Source organism: Rana temporaria, chromosome 3, assembly GCF_905171775.1.
Source record: "Rana temporaria chromosome 3, aRanTem1.1, whole genome shotgun sequence".
Taxonomy (NCBI): Eukaryota; Metazoa; Chordata; class Amphibia; order Anura; family Ranidae; genus Rana; species Rana temporaria.
Window position 1 is genome coordinate 95,230,194 of NC_053491.1, and position 12,154 is coordinate 95,242,347.

Sequence of the window (12,154 nt, forward strand, 5' to 3'; positions counted from 1 at the left end):
ATAGCCTGACAGTCAGACAGGCTATTAAAAGGGGGCATGGAAGGAGTGGACTTAAAATACCGGCAACCACTGTCGCTTATTATGAATATTACCACAGTCTGAGCCAGCTACCCATATTGTCAATATTACCACAGTCAGTTACACCAAACTCTGGGTAGCTGACTGTGGTAATATTCATAATATTTGGGTAGCTGACTCAGACTGTGGTAATATTCATAATAAGGTACAGTGGTTGCCGGTATTTTAAGTCCACTCCTCGGCTCATAGGCCCCCGTTTAATAGAATGACTGTCATCTGCAAGGTTTGGGCCTGGCTGGGGTGGGGTAGCTGACGCACTGTGGTCACTGGTGTTCATGATATATTATGTACACACTCACTGAAGTAGTAACGCAAGGAAGCTCACTCAACTCACTGTGTTTTGGAGTCTGGAGTGGAGTCATGATTGGATAATGCTGCCTGGCCTGCTGGTGCACACACACAGTGCGCACTCACCGCTGTGCTGTGTGTTTTGTAACATTTTCGCGCCGGCCAAGAAGCGTGGTGGTACCGCCCATGCCCAGGCATCACGCTGCATCATGCTCTCTGATAACTGACATAATTTCCAGTTGCTGACGTCAGTTCCTATATCCGCCATATGCTGTATAAATCCTGTATTTAGTTCTATTCAAATTATATGTAGCAAGGCCAAAGATAGCTGACATCCTTCAATGTGGTGGGTTGTGAGGCATAGTGGATGCAAAGATGGTGAAAGTCATTGGGCGCCAGACACTTCTTGGATGTAAGAAAGGTTTTATTTCTTTTGACAGTCCTTTTTATATATATTGGGGGAAAGAGGGTTAGGGTCAGGACACCCTTAGATTAAATTGTCAGACTCCGAGACTTCAATATGGAGAACAGCCGTGCAGGGAAAGGCCCCAGCAAGGCGCCACTTCTGCATGTGCAGGATTGCTGTCTCCTATGGTAACAGTCCTTTAACAGTTCCTAACTCAAATTGGGATGACGGGATGATTGGATTATTGGCTGCAATGCTTAATACTCCCACTAGGTGTCAGTGTTCTTATTACACACCTCTATGGTAAGGACTGTTGTAACGCAAAATTAAATTTTTTCCTGCATTGCTTGATATTATGTCACAAGAAGTAGTTGCTAATGTTTAATTGTTCACTTTCTGAAACATATATGCAGCTGTACAAAAGAATCATAGTAAATTAAACAGAAATAATGTAGTTTAAAGCACTACATTTTAACTGTTTTATTAGGAACCTTGAAAACTAGGTTTTAAAAATGAAGATTATAAATTACACATGCCAAGGAAAAAAATGTATGCAGTTCTGAAAACAATGTGATTATTATTTATCTGCATGGGGATTATGGATGGAATATCATAGTTATTCTCTGGTTGTTTAAGCAGACCTTCAGTAATTTTTTCAACTTTCCATCTATTAAATCTTCTTCCCTTGTTGTTTTAACATTTCATAAGTTATTCTGGCAAAGCCTGTCTTCAATATCCCTGAGTTCGGATTCCTGGGACTTGTGGTCCGCCGCCACCTCCTGGACCGTTACCATGAGCGGGTTAAATCATCTTCAACCGCACTAATACGTTGTTCGGCTGTGGTAGTCCCATTCCAGATTATAAAAGGTTCCTTCCCATGGAGCCTTATGCAGTGTAAAGTTGGAGATAAATCAGGACTCAGTGAAGTTTTAGCAAGCTAGTTAGTGTGAGTGTAGAGTCTCAGTGTAGTGTCAATGTACTGTGCGTGTAGTACAGTTTTTAACAACATTAAATTTAGTGCTATATACACACTTTTTTTTTTTTTGTTCCCCTGCCCCCTTTTTTTTTTTATTGTCAGCTCCAGTTTGTCTTACTGCGATGCTTGTGTTTCCACTTTTTATTAATATTCATATATATATATATATTTTTTTTGGTTTTTAATTTGTGTTAGCGGCAGTCTTCAATTGTACACAGTTTATAGTGCACCAAACACCATATTTCATTAAATCAAGTGCATCCAATCACCCATTTCTTATTAGCTAATAAATTTGTGTAATGAGCTCCCCCATCATGTCTGGGAGGCCAACAAGAAGAAGCAGATGTTTCCATGTCACTATGAGGGGGCCGGCAGCGTCTGTGTCCACAGGTAGAGAAGAATTTGGTCCGTCCTCAGGCAGGGCATCATTTCCTCTGTTTAGTGATGTTGCCTGTGCTATCCAGCGACAGAATGCAGAGGAGGCAGTGGACTGGCTTACTAAACCATCCTCATCCTCCATCACCCAAGCTGACACTAGTTTGCAGTCCACCGTAGCTGCTAGAGTGGCCTATTCTGCCTCCTTGTCCACAGCTACTCCTACCATAGCCCCAGCATCATGCACAGAGGAGTCAGCTGAATTATTTGAACACAGCGTCAGCCACTTGCTTCTTGAGGATGCACAGCCATTACTTGATTCTGATGCTCTTTCTGAGGTTGAAAAGGGAGTAGCATGAGCCTACAGAGAGGGGATAACACTGATAAACAACAAATTGGCAGCTTTGTTCCCCCAGCCGCAGCGTATTAGGGGGGTGGGGGTGATCCACACCAATTTTTTTCTTGATTTTTCATCTATATTCCCAGGAGCCAACAATAGATTACAGCCACGAGCAACTTTAATATATTTTTTAGAAATTTTATTTTGCTGCGGCACTGTTCTACACATTGCACAGATGCGCCACTTTGCAGGCAGACTAAGGGGATCCCTCAGGCATAATATTTAAAGGAATGTTACATTTTTACTGTTTCACTGTAAGGCTGCATTCACACCTGAGCGTAACGTTTTCCCGCGTTTTTCAGTGATTTTTGTGGCGTTTTTTACCACGTTTTTCCACGATTTTTGCAGCGTTTTTTAACCGCGATTTTGGACAGGTCTAGGGTCACCAATGTTAAAAGCAGAAAAACTCCCAAATCTGCCTAAAAAAAAAGTCTCAGAACTTGTTTGAGCTTCAGGCGTTTTGGAACTTCTGGCTTCAGCCGTTTTGGAGTGGAAATGTGAACAATCTCCAAAGAGAATAATAGATTTTTTCCCCTCCAGCGTTTTGTAGCTTCAGGCTTTAACCATAAAAAACGCTCAGGTGTGAATGGGGTCTAAGCATTATTAAAATTGCTGCTCCTGAAAAACTGTTGTTTTAAAAAAAAAAAAATTGCATTGTTAAATCCATACACTTTTTATGGCAATAACTTGCATATAAGCCTTTAAAATTAGCCTTTTGATTTTCCATGTTTGCATCCTATAGACTTTAATAGGGTTCGCATGTTCGCTCAAACTTTTTGCCTGTTCGCATGTTCTGGGGGGTGTACCGGGGGATGTTCGGCTCATCCCTACTGTGAGTGTTCCACTGTCATTGTCATTTCTTTTAAACAGAAACATGGGATAAAAATGAAATTCATATATAAAATATTTTTATTAACCACATACAATTATCAGAATACAATATTTTTTACACTGTTGTTAAAAAAAAAAAATATGTGCATACTGGTTTTGATAGTCTAGGATTATATACATTTTTGCATCATATGGGTCATATTTCATTGACCACATACATCTCCTGTAGTGGAATATACTGTATGTATCTGTTCCATCATTAGTGGTTATGGCTATCCAGTCTTGATGCATGTTGCAGTATTTCAGTGATCCAGAGGCCGTAGAGTTAAGTGTATTGGTTTGGATGGGAAAAGAATGAGTTTAAAGGTTGTTCCCACCTCAGTCATACGGTTTGTTTCAATCCTAAAGTGCTCAAGAATCTGAAAAATAAGAGAAATAAGTTCACTCACAATCTAAGCAGTGTTAAAAGAGTCATTACTTTTATCCTTTTTAGGGCACTTTAAAGATGTGCTTTGGGTAGTGGGTAGTGGGTCCACTGGTGCCTACTAAGTGTTCTGTCCTTCCTTCCTGTGGCTCCTATTAAAGCACCAGTGAAAGCTCAGGTATTACCTATCACTGCCACACGCCTTGTGCCTCTCTGCCCATGCCAGCAAGTAAGTATACAACTCTGTTTATCTTACTCTCTGCTAATCTCCCTATGTTGCTATTGCTAATTGACCTCAATCTTCCCCTTATAGCTTCTGTTATTGACCGTGCTTCCCATACAGACAATTCCATTAAAAGTAAAGATATAGGCGAGTAGGTTAGCTGCACAAAACACTTGGACCCTGGGCAAAAAAAAATTTGGACCCCCCCCCCCTCCACGATACATACAGTAATTAGCAGCTAGACTCATAATGATTTTTCTGCAGCAGATGAGATCATTGCAATTGGCTGCCAGGGGTTAAAACATATCATTACCACCCATTGACTGCTTCCTAGAGGTTATAGTACATCATTACCGCTCAATAATTAGTTGCTAGAGGTTACAGCACATCAATTCTGCTTGCTGGTTGGTTGCTAGAAGTTACAACACATCATTACCGGTATCTTTCACTGATTGATTTCTAGAGATTACTGCAAATCATTATTGCTCATTGATTGGTTGCTAGAGGTTACTATACATCATTACCTCTGCATGAAATTGTGGGTGTGGCCAAACTGCACTAAGATTGAGGGGTGCCCTACTGTATGTACAGAGTGCAGGGTTGAGGGGAACACTACATACAGAATGCATAGTTAAAAAGGTTTTTACATACAGAGTACATAGTTAAAAGGTGCGCTACGTACGGATTGCAGGGTTGAGCGGTACGCTATGTACAGAGTGCAGTACAGAGTTCTAACCCCCCTACCTTCCTCAAGTACAAGGCTCTCCTCCCACCCACCATTCCAGTCCAGAGCTCTCCTAATACCCCCCCCCCCCATCCCAGTACCGAGTTCCACTCCCCTCTTCCTTCCAAGAATAAGTCTCTCTTCCCACCCCATTCCTGAGTCCAGTACACACTTTTCCTCTGTCACAAATCATACTCACAGAGAGCATGTCCGATGTCCGTGCAGCCTGCATGTTTCTTTTCTGAAGCAGCTTCCCTTGTGCAGATTCCCCGCCCCCCTCCTCTTCTGCTCTCTCAGCGATTGGTGTGTGTACCTGAGAGATCTGAGCTGCCACCGGGAGAGGAGCACTGCCACTTGCAAATACAGAAGGAGCGTTCCTGTATTTACAATTGACAGTAGGCGTGCAACAAGCACCGAAGGCGGATGAACTCTGGCGGGCAACGCGGGGCTCAAGGGGGAGAAACTTACAATGTTTCTGTTTATGGAATATCTAAAAGGTAATAACTCAAGAATAGTGGAAGTGAATAGAGGAGAAAAAGTAAACTCAGTTTTTTATTTTCTTCTTTTTTCTTACCTGCAAAGTTAAGGCATAATGTGCTACTTACCTGCAAACAAAGCCTTTGTCGTCCCCGCTGGAGGCCACATTCATCTTTGCCCATCTTCCTTCTGGGTCTGCAGACCAGCTGTGTGACTTGCCGGAGTCGCAAGACATCACTTCCGCGCAGGCATATGGGAGCCGCCAGTCACGGCACACAGCTTTGAAGAAGCAGCATGGCGGCTGTTCCTTCAGAGCGCATGCGCCGATTACGTCATCAGCGCAGTATAGAGTAAATATCTCCTAAGTGGTGAAAGTTTAGGAGATATTTACAGTGCCTATAGGCAAGCCTTTTTATAGGCTTACCTATAGGTACAAAGAATAGGGGAAAATTTACTTCCTCTTAACCCCTGAGCGGTATTCCCGAGTCAGGCTCTGGGTGGAATTTCAGCACCAACAGCGGTAACCCTGAGCCAGACTCGGGATCGCCTCGCAGTGTCCACAGGCAGAGGTTACTTACCTTGTCCCTGGATCCTGAGATGCCTCCCCGCTGTGTGATCGAGATGTGTCTCCTCGCTTGATTCACACATTTCCCGAGTGCCGCCGAGCTCCGTTCCCTGCGACGTTACGACACGCGAGGGCGGAGATTGGCGACAAATTCAAAAAAGGAAATACACACAATACTTATAGATTACAGTACTGTATGAAATAAATGCACACCCACTTTGTCCCTAGTGGTCTGTCCAGTGTCCTACATGCACTTTATATTATAAATGCTGTTCTTTCTGCCTGGAAACTGGAGATTGTCCATAGCAACCAAAAAGTGTCCCTTTATGTCAAAAGTGGTTTTAGAGCAGCTAGAAAACAGCGATAATAAATTAGAATCACTTGCAGAATTGAGCGATAGCGATTTGTGGGGAAATTCATAATCAAACAATAAAAGTAATGACAGCGACAATTCTGTAACTGAGCAAATTTCAGTGTTTTTGATTTGATTACATTATTGAATCATTTGTATTATAATTACATTATTATTTGTTATAATTATTTATAGTTATTTATTATATTATAATTTATGATTTTGTTTTTCAAACTTTATCATACCCGAGATGTCTACTAGACTCTTGTTTGGACAGATTTAAGTGAGTTATTCCTAAGAATTACAGGCCTACAATGTAAAACGCCAAATTTCCTTGCAAAATAATGGTACCGCTTTCAACACCTAAAATCTGACATAATCATACCGCCAGGGAGGTTAAAGAGGTTCTAAAATGTAAATGTTTTTTACTTAATACATTCCCTACATTAAAGTGGAGTTCCACCCATAAATATAACATTACATCAGTAGTTTTAAAAAAAATTCATTAGTCCTTTAAGAAAACATTTTTTTTTAGATGCCTTCAAAGGCAGAATAGTTAATCTTCCCTCTTCCTGCACCTAGGTGCTTAACCTACACCGCACAGACTCCTGGGAATGTAGTGGGTGTAACTTTCCAGGAGTCTGTGCACTTCCCAGTCTCGAAGAATCATGTGACTTGGACAGTACAGGTGCTGAAACCTGATCTGAAACCTATTACACTGCTTGTGCAGCACTGAGCATGTGCGAGATCTGCAAGGCTGAAATCCAGGAAGTCATGATGCCCACACTTAAGATGGCCCCAGTCAATTTCTATTTTATAAAGTGTCTAAATGCTGTAAAAACCTAAAAAAACGGACCTTAGTTTACAGACTAACTTTACTAGAATACATTAAGCTTGTGTATTACAGGGATATTTATATTTAAAAAGTGAAATTGTGGCCGGAACTCCGCTTTAAGGTAAAAAAAAAGTTTTAGCATTTGCTGTGGATCTCCTTCCCTAAACACTTACCAGAGTCGCTGTGTCTAGCTGCATCTGATCTCTCCTCTATATTGGCTCCTACTGCTGTCAATCAAATCCTGTAAGCGGAGAGCAGGGGCAGGGCCAAGCCACGCTGTGTGTGTCTAGGGATGCACACAGCCTGGCTTTGGAGCATGCCCTCACATTTACACAAATGGCTTGCTATGGGGGCAGACACAGAAGAGGAGCAAAGAGCACCACTGGAGGACCCCAGAAGAGGAGGTTCAGGCCACTCTGTGCAATACTATTTCAGAGAGCAGGTTAGTATAACATAAAAATGGACTGTCCAAGCTCTGTCTCATCAAGGAAGAATACTCCATCTCCCTCTCTACTTTATCTCTCATTAATGCATCATTGAGACCAGAACGCCACATGATACAGAAGACTACTCTTTGGTCCTACTGGGTTTCAGTGTTGCCAACCTACCAGATTGAAATTTACTGGCACGACACCCGAAATTTACTGGCACAGCCACGTTTTTACTGGCATTTCACAAAAGTTACTGAATTAAAATTTTAGGTGCACATTTCAGTATTTAGGCTACAAACAAGTACGCTAGGCAAATAGCAACGTGATTTAAGGTAAATATTTAGGTAAAAAAACATATTTTTGTTATTTTCGATATAATAAGAGCAAATTATTTAGTCACATCACCCCCTGCCTCCATCCCCCTCTGCCACCAACACCCCCTGCCTCCACCCCCCTCTGCCACCAACACCCCCTGCCTTCACCCCCCTCTGTGGTGCCACAATCTCCCCCTGCCTCCAATCTCCCCCAGGCCCCCTGCCTCCAATCACCCCCTGCCTCCATCCCCCTCTGCGGTGCCACCAACAACCCCTTGTCTCCATCCCCACCCTCTGCGATGCCACCACCCCCCTCTGCGGTTCCTCCAATCACCCCCTGCCTCCAATCACCCCCTGCCACTAACACCCCCTGCCTCCAATCTCCCCCAGGCCCCCTGTCTCCAATCACCCCCTGCCGCCATCGTCCCCTGCCTCCACCCCCCTCTGCAGTGCCACCAACAACCCCTGTCTCCATCCCCCCACCCTCTGCGGTGCCACCATCCCCCTCTGCGGTGCCACCAACACCCCGTGCCTCTAATCACCCCCTGCCACTTACACCCCCTTCCTCCAATCTCCCCCTGCCTCCATTGCCCCTGCCTCCATCCCCCTCTGCGGTGCCATCGCAGCCACCATCACCCCCTGCGTCCAATCACCCCCTGCCTCCAATCTCCATGCGCAGTTCCAAGCCGAAACGATATCGGCTTTTTTTACTGGCACATTCCCGCAACTACGAACATTTACGAAACGGGGGAACAAAGTGTCAGTTTTTACGGACTGTCCGTAAAAATACGGACGGTTGGCAACACTGCTGGGTTTCATTACACAACATGGATGCACAAGGGGGGGGACTTGAGAGCACGCAAGGGGGGGCTGCCTGATAGTATACTTGGGGCAGCAGAAAGAAGCTGGATAGGAGGAACGGCTGCATATAGAATAATTAATCTCTCCATTTTCCTCCTAAAGCCTTTGAATGCCTGTGGGAAGGAGAAGAGAATTGAGCATTCTATATGCAGCAACCTCGCGGCTGCTCCTATCCAGGATCACGGAAGCCATACTCACTTTCTCTCTGGTCTGGTGTCTCCTCCAGGTCCCCCTGACCATGTGAGTGGTGCGGGCTCAAGAAAAAGTCCAGCTGCCTTGGGTCCCAGCCCACTGTACCCTATAGCCAGTTCGGACCTGCATGATGCAGTATATATTCTGCTGTATGTTTTATACTCTGCAGTTTTCTTGCGTATACTATATAATCTGTCGTCCCCTCTTCAGCCTCACCAGATAACGGACAGCATTCACAGACACATCTGTACCCTAATGGGCACACTTTGCTGATTCAATGCAAAGCAATAGAGCTCATTTTGATCTATGAATAAAAAGGGAATACTGAGCAGGCATTTCTTCGTGCTGCAAATCATCGCTTTCTTTTTCTGTTATGTTTGTAGCATTCTTGTACTGACCAGAATAATTCTTTATACATACATGAATCAAAAAAAGGTGCATCTCCATTTCTGCTATTCTTCGCCCAAGACATTGTCGAGGTCCAAATCCAAAGCCAAGATTCCGAAAGTGTGTTGATTCTCCCCCCAACCAGCGCTCTGGGAAGAACTTCTCCGGGGAAGGAAATATATCTGGATTTCGACCCATGGCATACAGTCCAACTTGTACCAGGGTCTGAAATTCAAAAGTAAAGCTTTTAAGTAAAATGGTAGCACGTGGAGATAAACTTTTTTAGAGTTTAAGCTGCTTTATTCCTCCTTACCCCACGAGGAATCATGTAGTTTCTGATAACTGTATCACGTTGCGTGTATCGCTGCAATGAGATGGCCACAGGATGCAACCTGCAATAAAAAAATATAAAGGTCAGCAGGTTTGTTTCCATATGTGTGACTCAAAACAAAATGGAAATGCCCTCTGTCTTACCTGAGCGTTTCTTTCAAAGCTGCTTTGAGCAATGGAATTATTTTCAACAATGCATTAAGGTCATTTCCAGCAGCCTTTCTGGCAGCTTTAATTTCTGACCTGAGCTTCTCCTGCACACTAGGGGCACGGGCCAGCTCATACATAGCCCATTGGAGAGTCATTGAGGTCTGTGATGAGATGTAAAAAAAATGCTAAATTATTTACTAACAGTTAGCTCTTTTTAAAATAAGGCAAATCATTTCACTTGTATTTTGAACAGTAGTTGTCAATTTACTAGATATAGGAAGCTTCAAGTGCTGCCCCTAAAATCACCAAAGGGCTGCCAATAATATTAATTGTAGGTAATGCTACGAAAAAACTGTCAGACTGCAGTCATACTAGACTATAGTATATACAGAAACTTTAGACATCAGACAGTAGACATTTAGACATAAGAATACTTTAACCACTTAAGGACCGGAAGGATTTGCCCCCTTAATGACAGGCCATTTTTTTGCGATACGGCACTGCGTCACTTTAATTGACAATTGCGCGGTTGTGCGACATTGCACCCAAACAAAATGTATGTCCTTTTTTTCCCACAAATAGAGCTTTCTTTTCATGGTATTTGATCACCTCTGTGGTTTTTATTTTTTGTGCTATAAACAAAAAAATACTTTGAATTTGACTTTTGAAAAAAAAATATATATATTTTTGACTTTAATAAATATCCCTAATTTTTTTTAAAGAACAAAACAAGAATTTCTTCCTCAGTTTAGGCCGATATATATATATATTTATATACATATTTATAGATATCTATATCTATACATACATATCTGTGACGGTATCGGTATGATATCCCCGTCAACGTTCCCTTCTTCCCATAACGAAAATCACCCCAATATTCCACGAGGAGGGATATCCCTGGAATCGCCCAGAAAGCCACACATGCCAAGCTTACTGCTAGAACAAGACACTTTAATGACACAAAAACTCAGCTTATATGTGGTTACAGCCTGTTAGGAACGCCCCCCTCACACAGTGGGGTTTCCCATACAGATTATAGGAGACAAGTCGGAGCCGACCATGCAGACACGTTTCTTTAGATAAAGACATTAGTGGAGTTAATTAATACACTGAAGCAATCAGAATAATTAACCTACTACTTCTCTAATCATTTAGCCTGATGATACAATACACATCTTTTAAGGGTAAACACAGATCTTCTTCACACAACACAATAGATCAATTAACGTTTAGAATAGTGAGGGGACATTAGCACGTCAATAACCTGTCAGAGGAATGAATCACACATGAAATTCCTTTCTACCTCTACCCATATGGCTAGCAGGGAGCAGTAAACTGAGACATATAGGCAAATGTATCACAATGGCCCCCCTTTTGCTCCCTGCTCCGGAAACCCGGTTGGACCTTCCCTGGTCCAGTAGGGTTGACGGGTTCAGAGCTTTTAGTCCGAGGTTAACTCCCTTGACAACTGCTTCAGACTCAGGTATGTCACCGGGTCGTCAGATCACACGCCGGTCAGTCCAAGTCTGTGTGTGATCTGAAAAGTCACCAGAAGTCAGTGTGAAGACAGCGAATGGGTCTGTGCGCCGCCGTCTAGGTGTCCCGCTATGGGAGGGGGCAGGTTATGGCTCTGAAGTGACAATCACAGGAGATTCATAAAAAGAAAAAGTTATATTTGTTGAAATGCTGTAGCACTGGTGCTCAGAGTTCGGGGGGGAGGGGAATCAGAGCCCCATAAGATCAGCCACCCCCTGCTCCCTCCGCAGCCGCCGGTTCTCCTCTTGGAGCTTCTCCAGCTCCATCTCCAGTTCATGGAGCCTGGGGGGGTCAGCCTGCTGTGACCTCAGGTGGTTGTTCTCCTCCTCCATGCGGCTTATGCATTCCTCCAGCTCTATGTACTCACGGATCAGCTCCTGCTTGCTCATGTCCTGCAGGCTCTCCACGTGGTCCTTCATCATCAAAAGCTTTAAAAGCGCTAAACGGAATCTTCCTTGCATCTGCTGTGCTGTACTCACTGTTCGGAGAAGGTGCGGCTGCTTGTTGGACTGCTGCCAGTTTTAACTGTAGCTCTGTGTCTCTTATTTGTTTAGCCTCCTGTAGTTCTGCATCTCTTATTTGTTTGTCTCTTATTTCTTTAGCCTCCTGTAGCTCCATCACTCTCAGCACCACATCCGGCGTTGGGTTCGGGCCGAACCACGCTAGCTTCTCTCTCATTAGCTTGTTGGTTGGTGACTCCTCCTCCTGAATCACTGGTGTCTCCATCTCTTGTACTGCTGGCGTTGCTGCAATCACGTTCTCCTGGTCTAGCTCCATTAATTCTGCTATGATGACCCGCTTGGTTTTGTTGCTAGCAATCCTTCCACGAACTTCCAGTAGTTCTTTCAGTGTATTTCTTTTAAGCAGGGTGTAGCAGCCTTCCATTCACTGTTCCCAGTGTCTGCTTGGAATCCTGGTGTAAGGGAGAGTAGAAGGGAAGATCCCACTGCTGCCACCAATTTGTGACGGTATCGGTATGATATCCCCGTCAACGTT

General features: G+C 43.6%; 1 protein-coding gene across 1 annotated transcript in view; it reads right to left on the reverse strand.

Annotated features, from left to right (window-relative positions):
- Positions 1-3,475: 3,475 nt before the first annotated feature.
- Positions 3,476-12,154, reverse strand: part of LOC120931500 (cholesterol side-chain cleavage enzyme, mitochondrial) — an 87,018-nt gene continuing 78,339 nt past the window's right edge. The window contains exons 6-9 of the mRNA XM_040343017.1: positions 9,614-9,780; positions 9,453-9,531; positions 9,173-9,364; positions 3,476-3,773 (exon numbers count right to left, since the gene is read on the reverse strand). Of these exons, the coding sequence (XP_040198951.1) occupies positions 3,657-3,773; positions 9,173-9,364; positions 9,453-9,531; positions 9,614-9,780 (555 nt within the window). The 3' untranslated portion in view covers positions 3,476-3,656. The remainder of the gene's footprint in view (positions 3,774-9,172; positions 9,365-9,452; positions 9,532-9,613; positions 9,781-12,154) is intronic.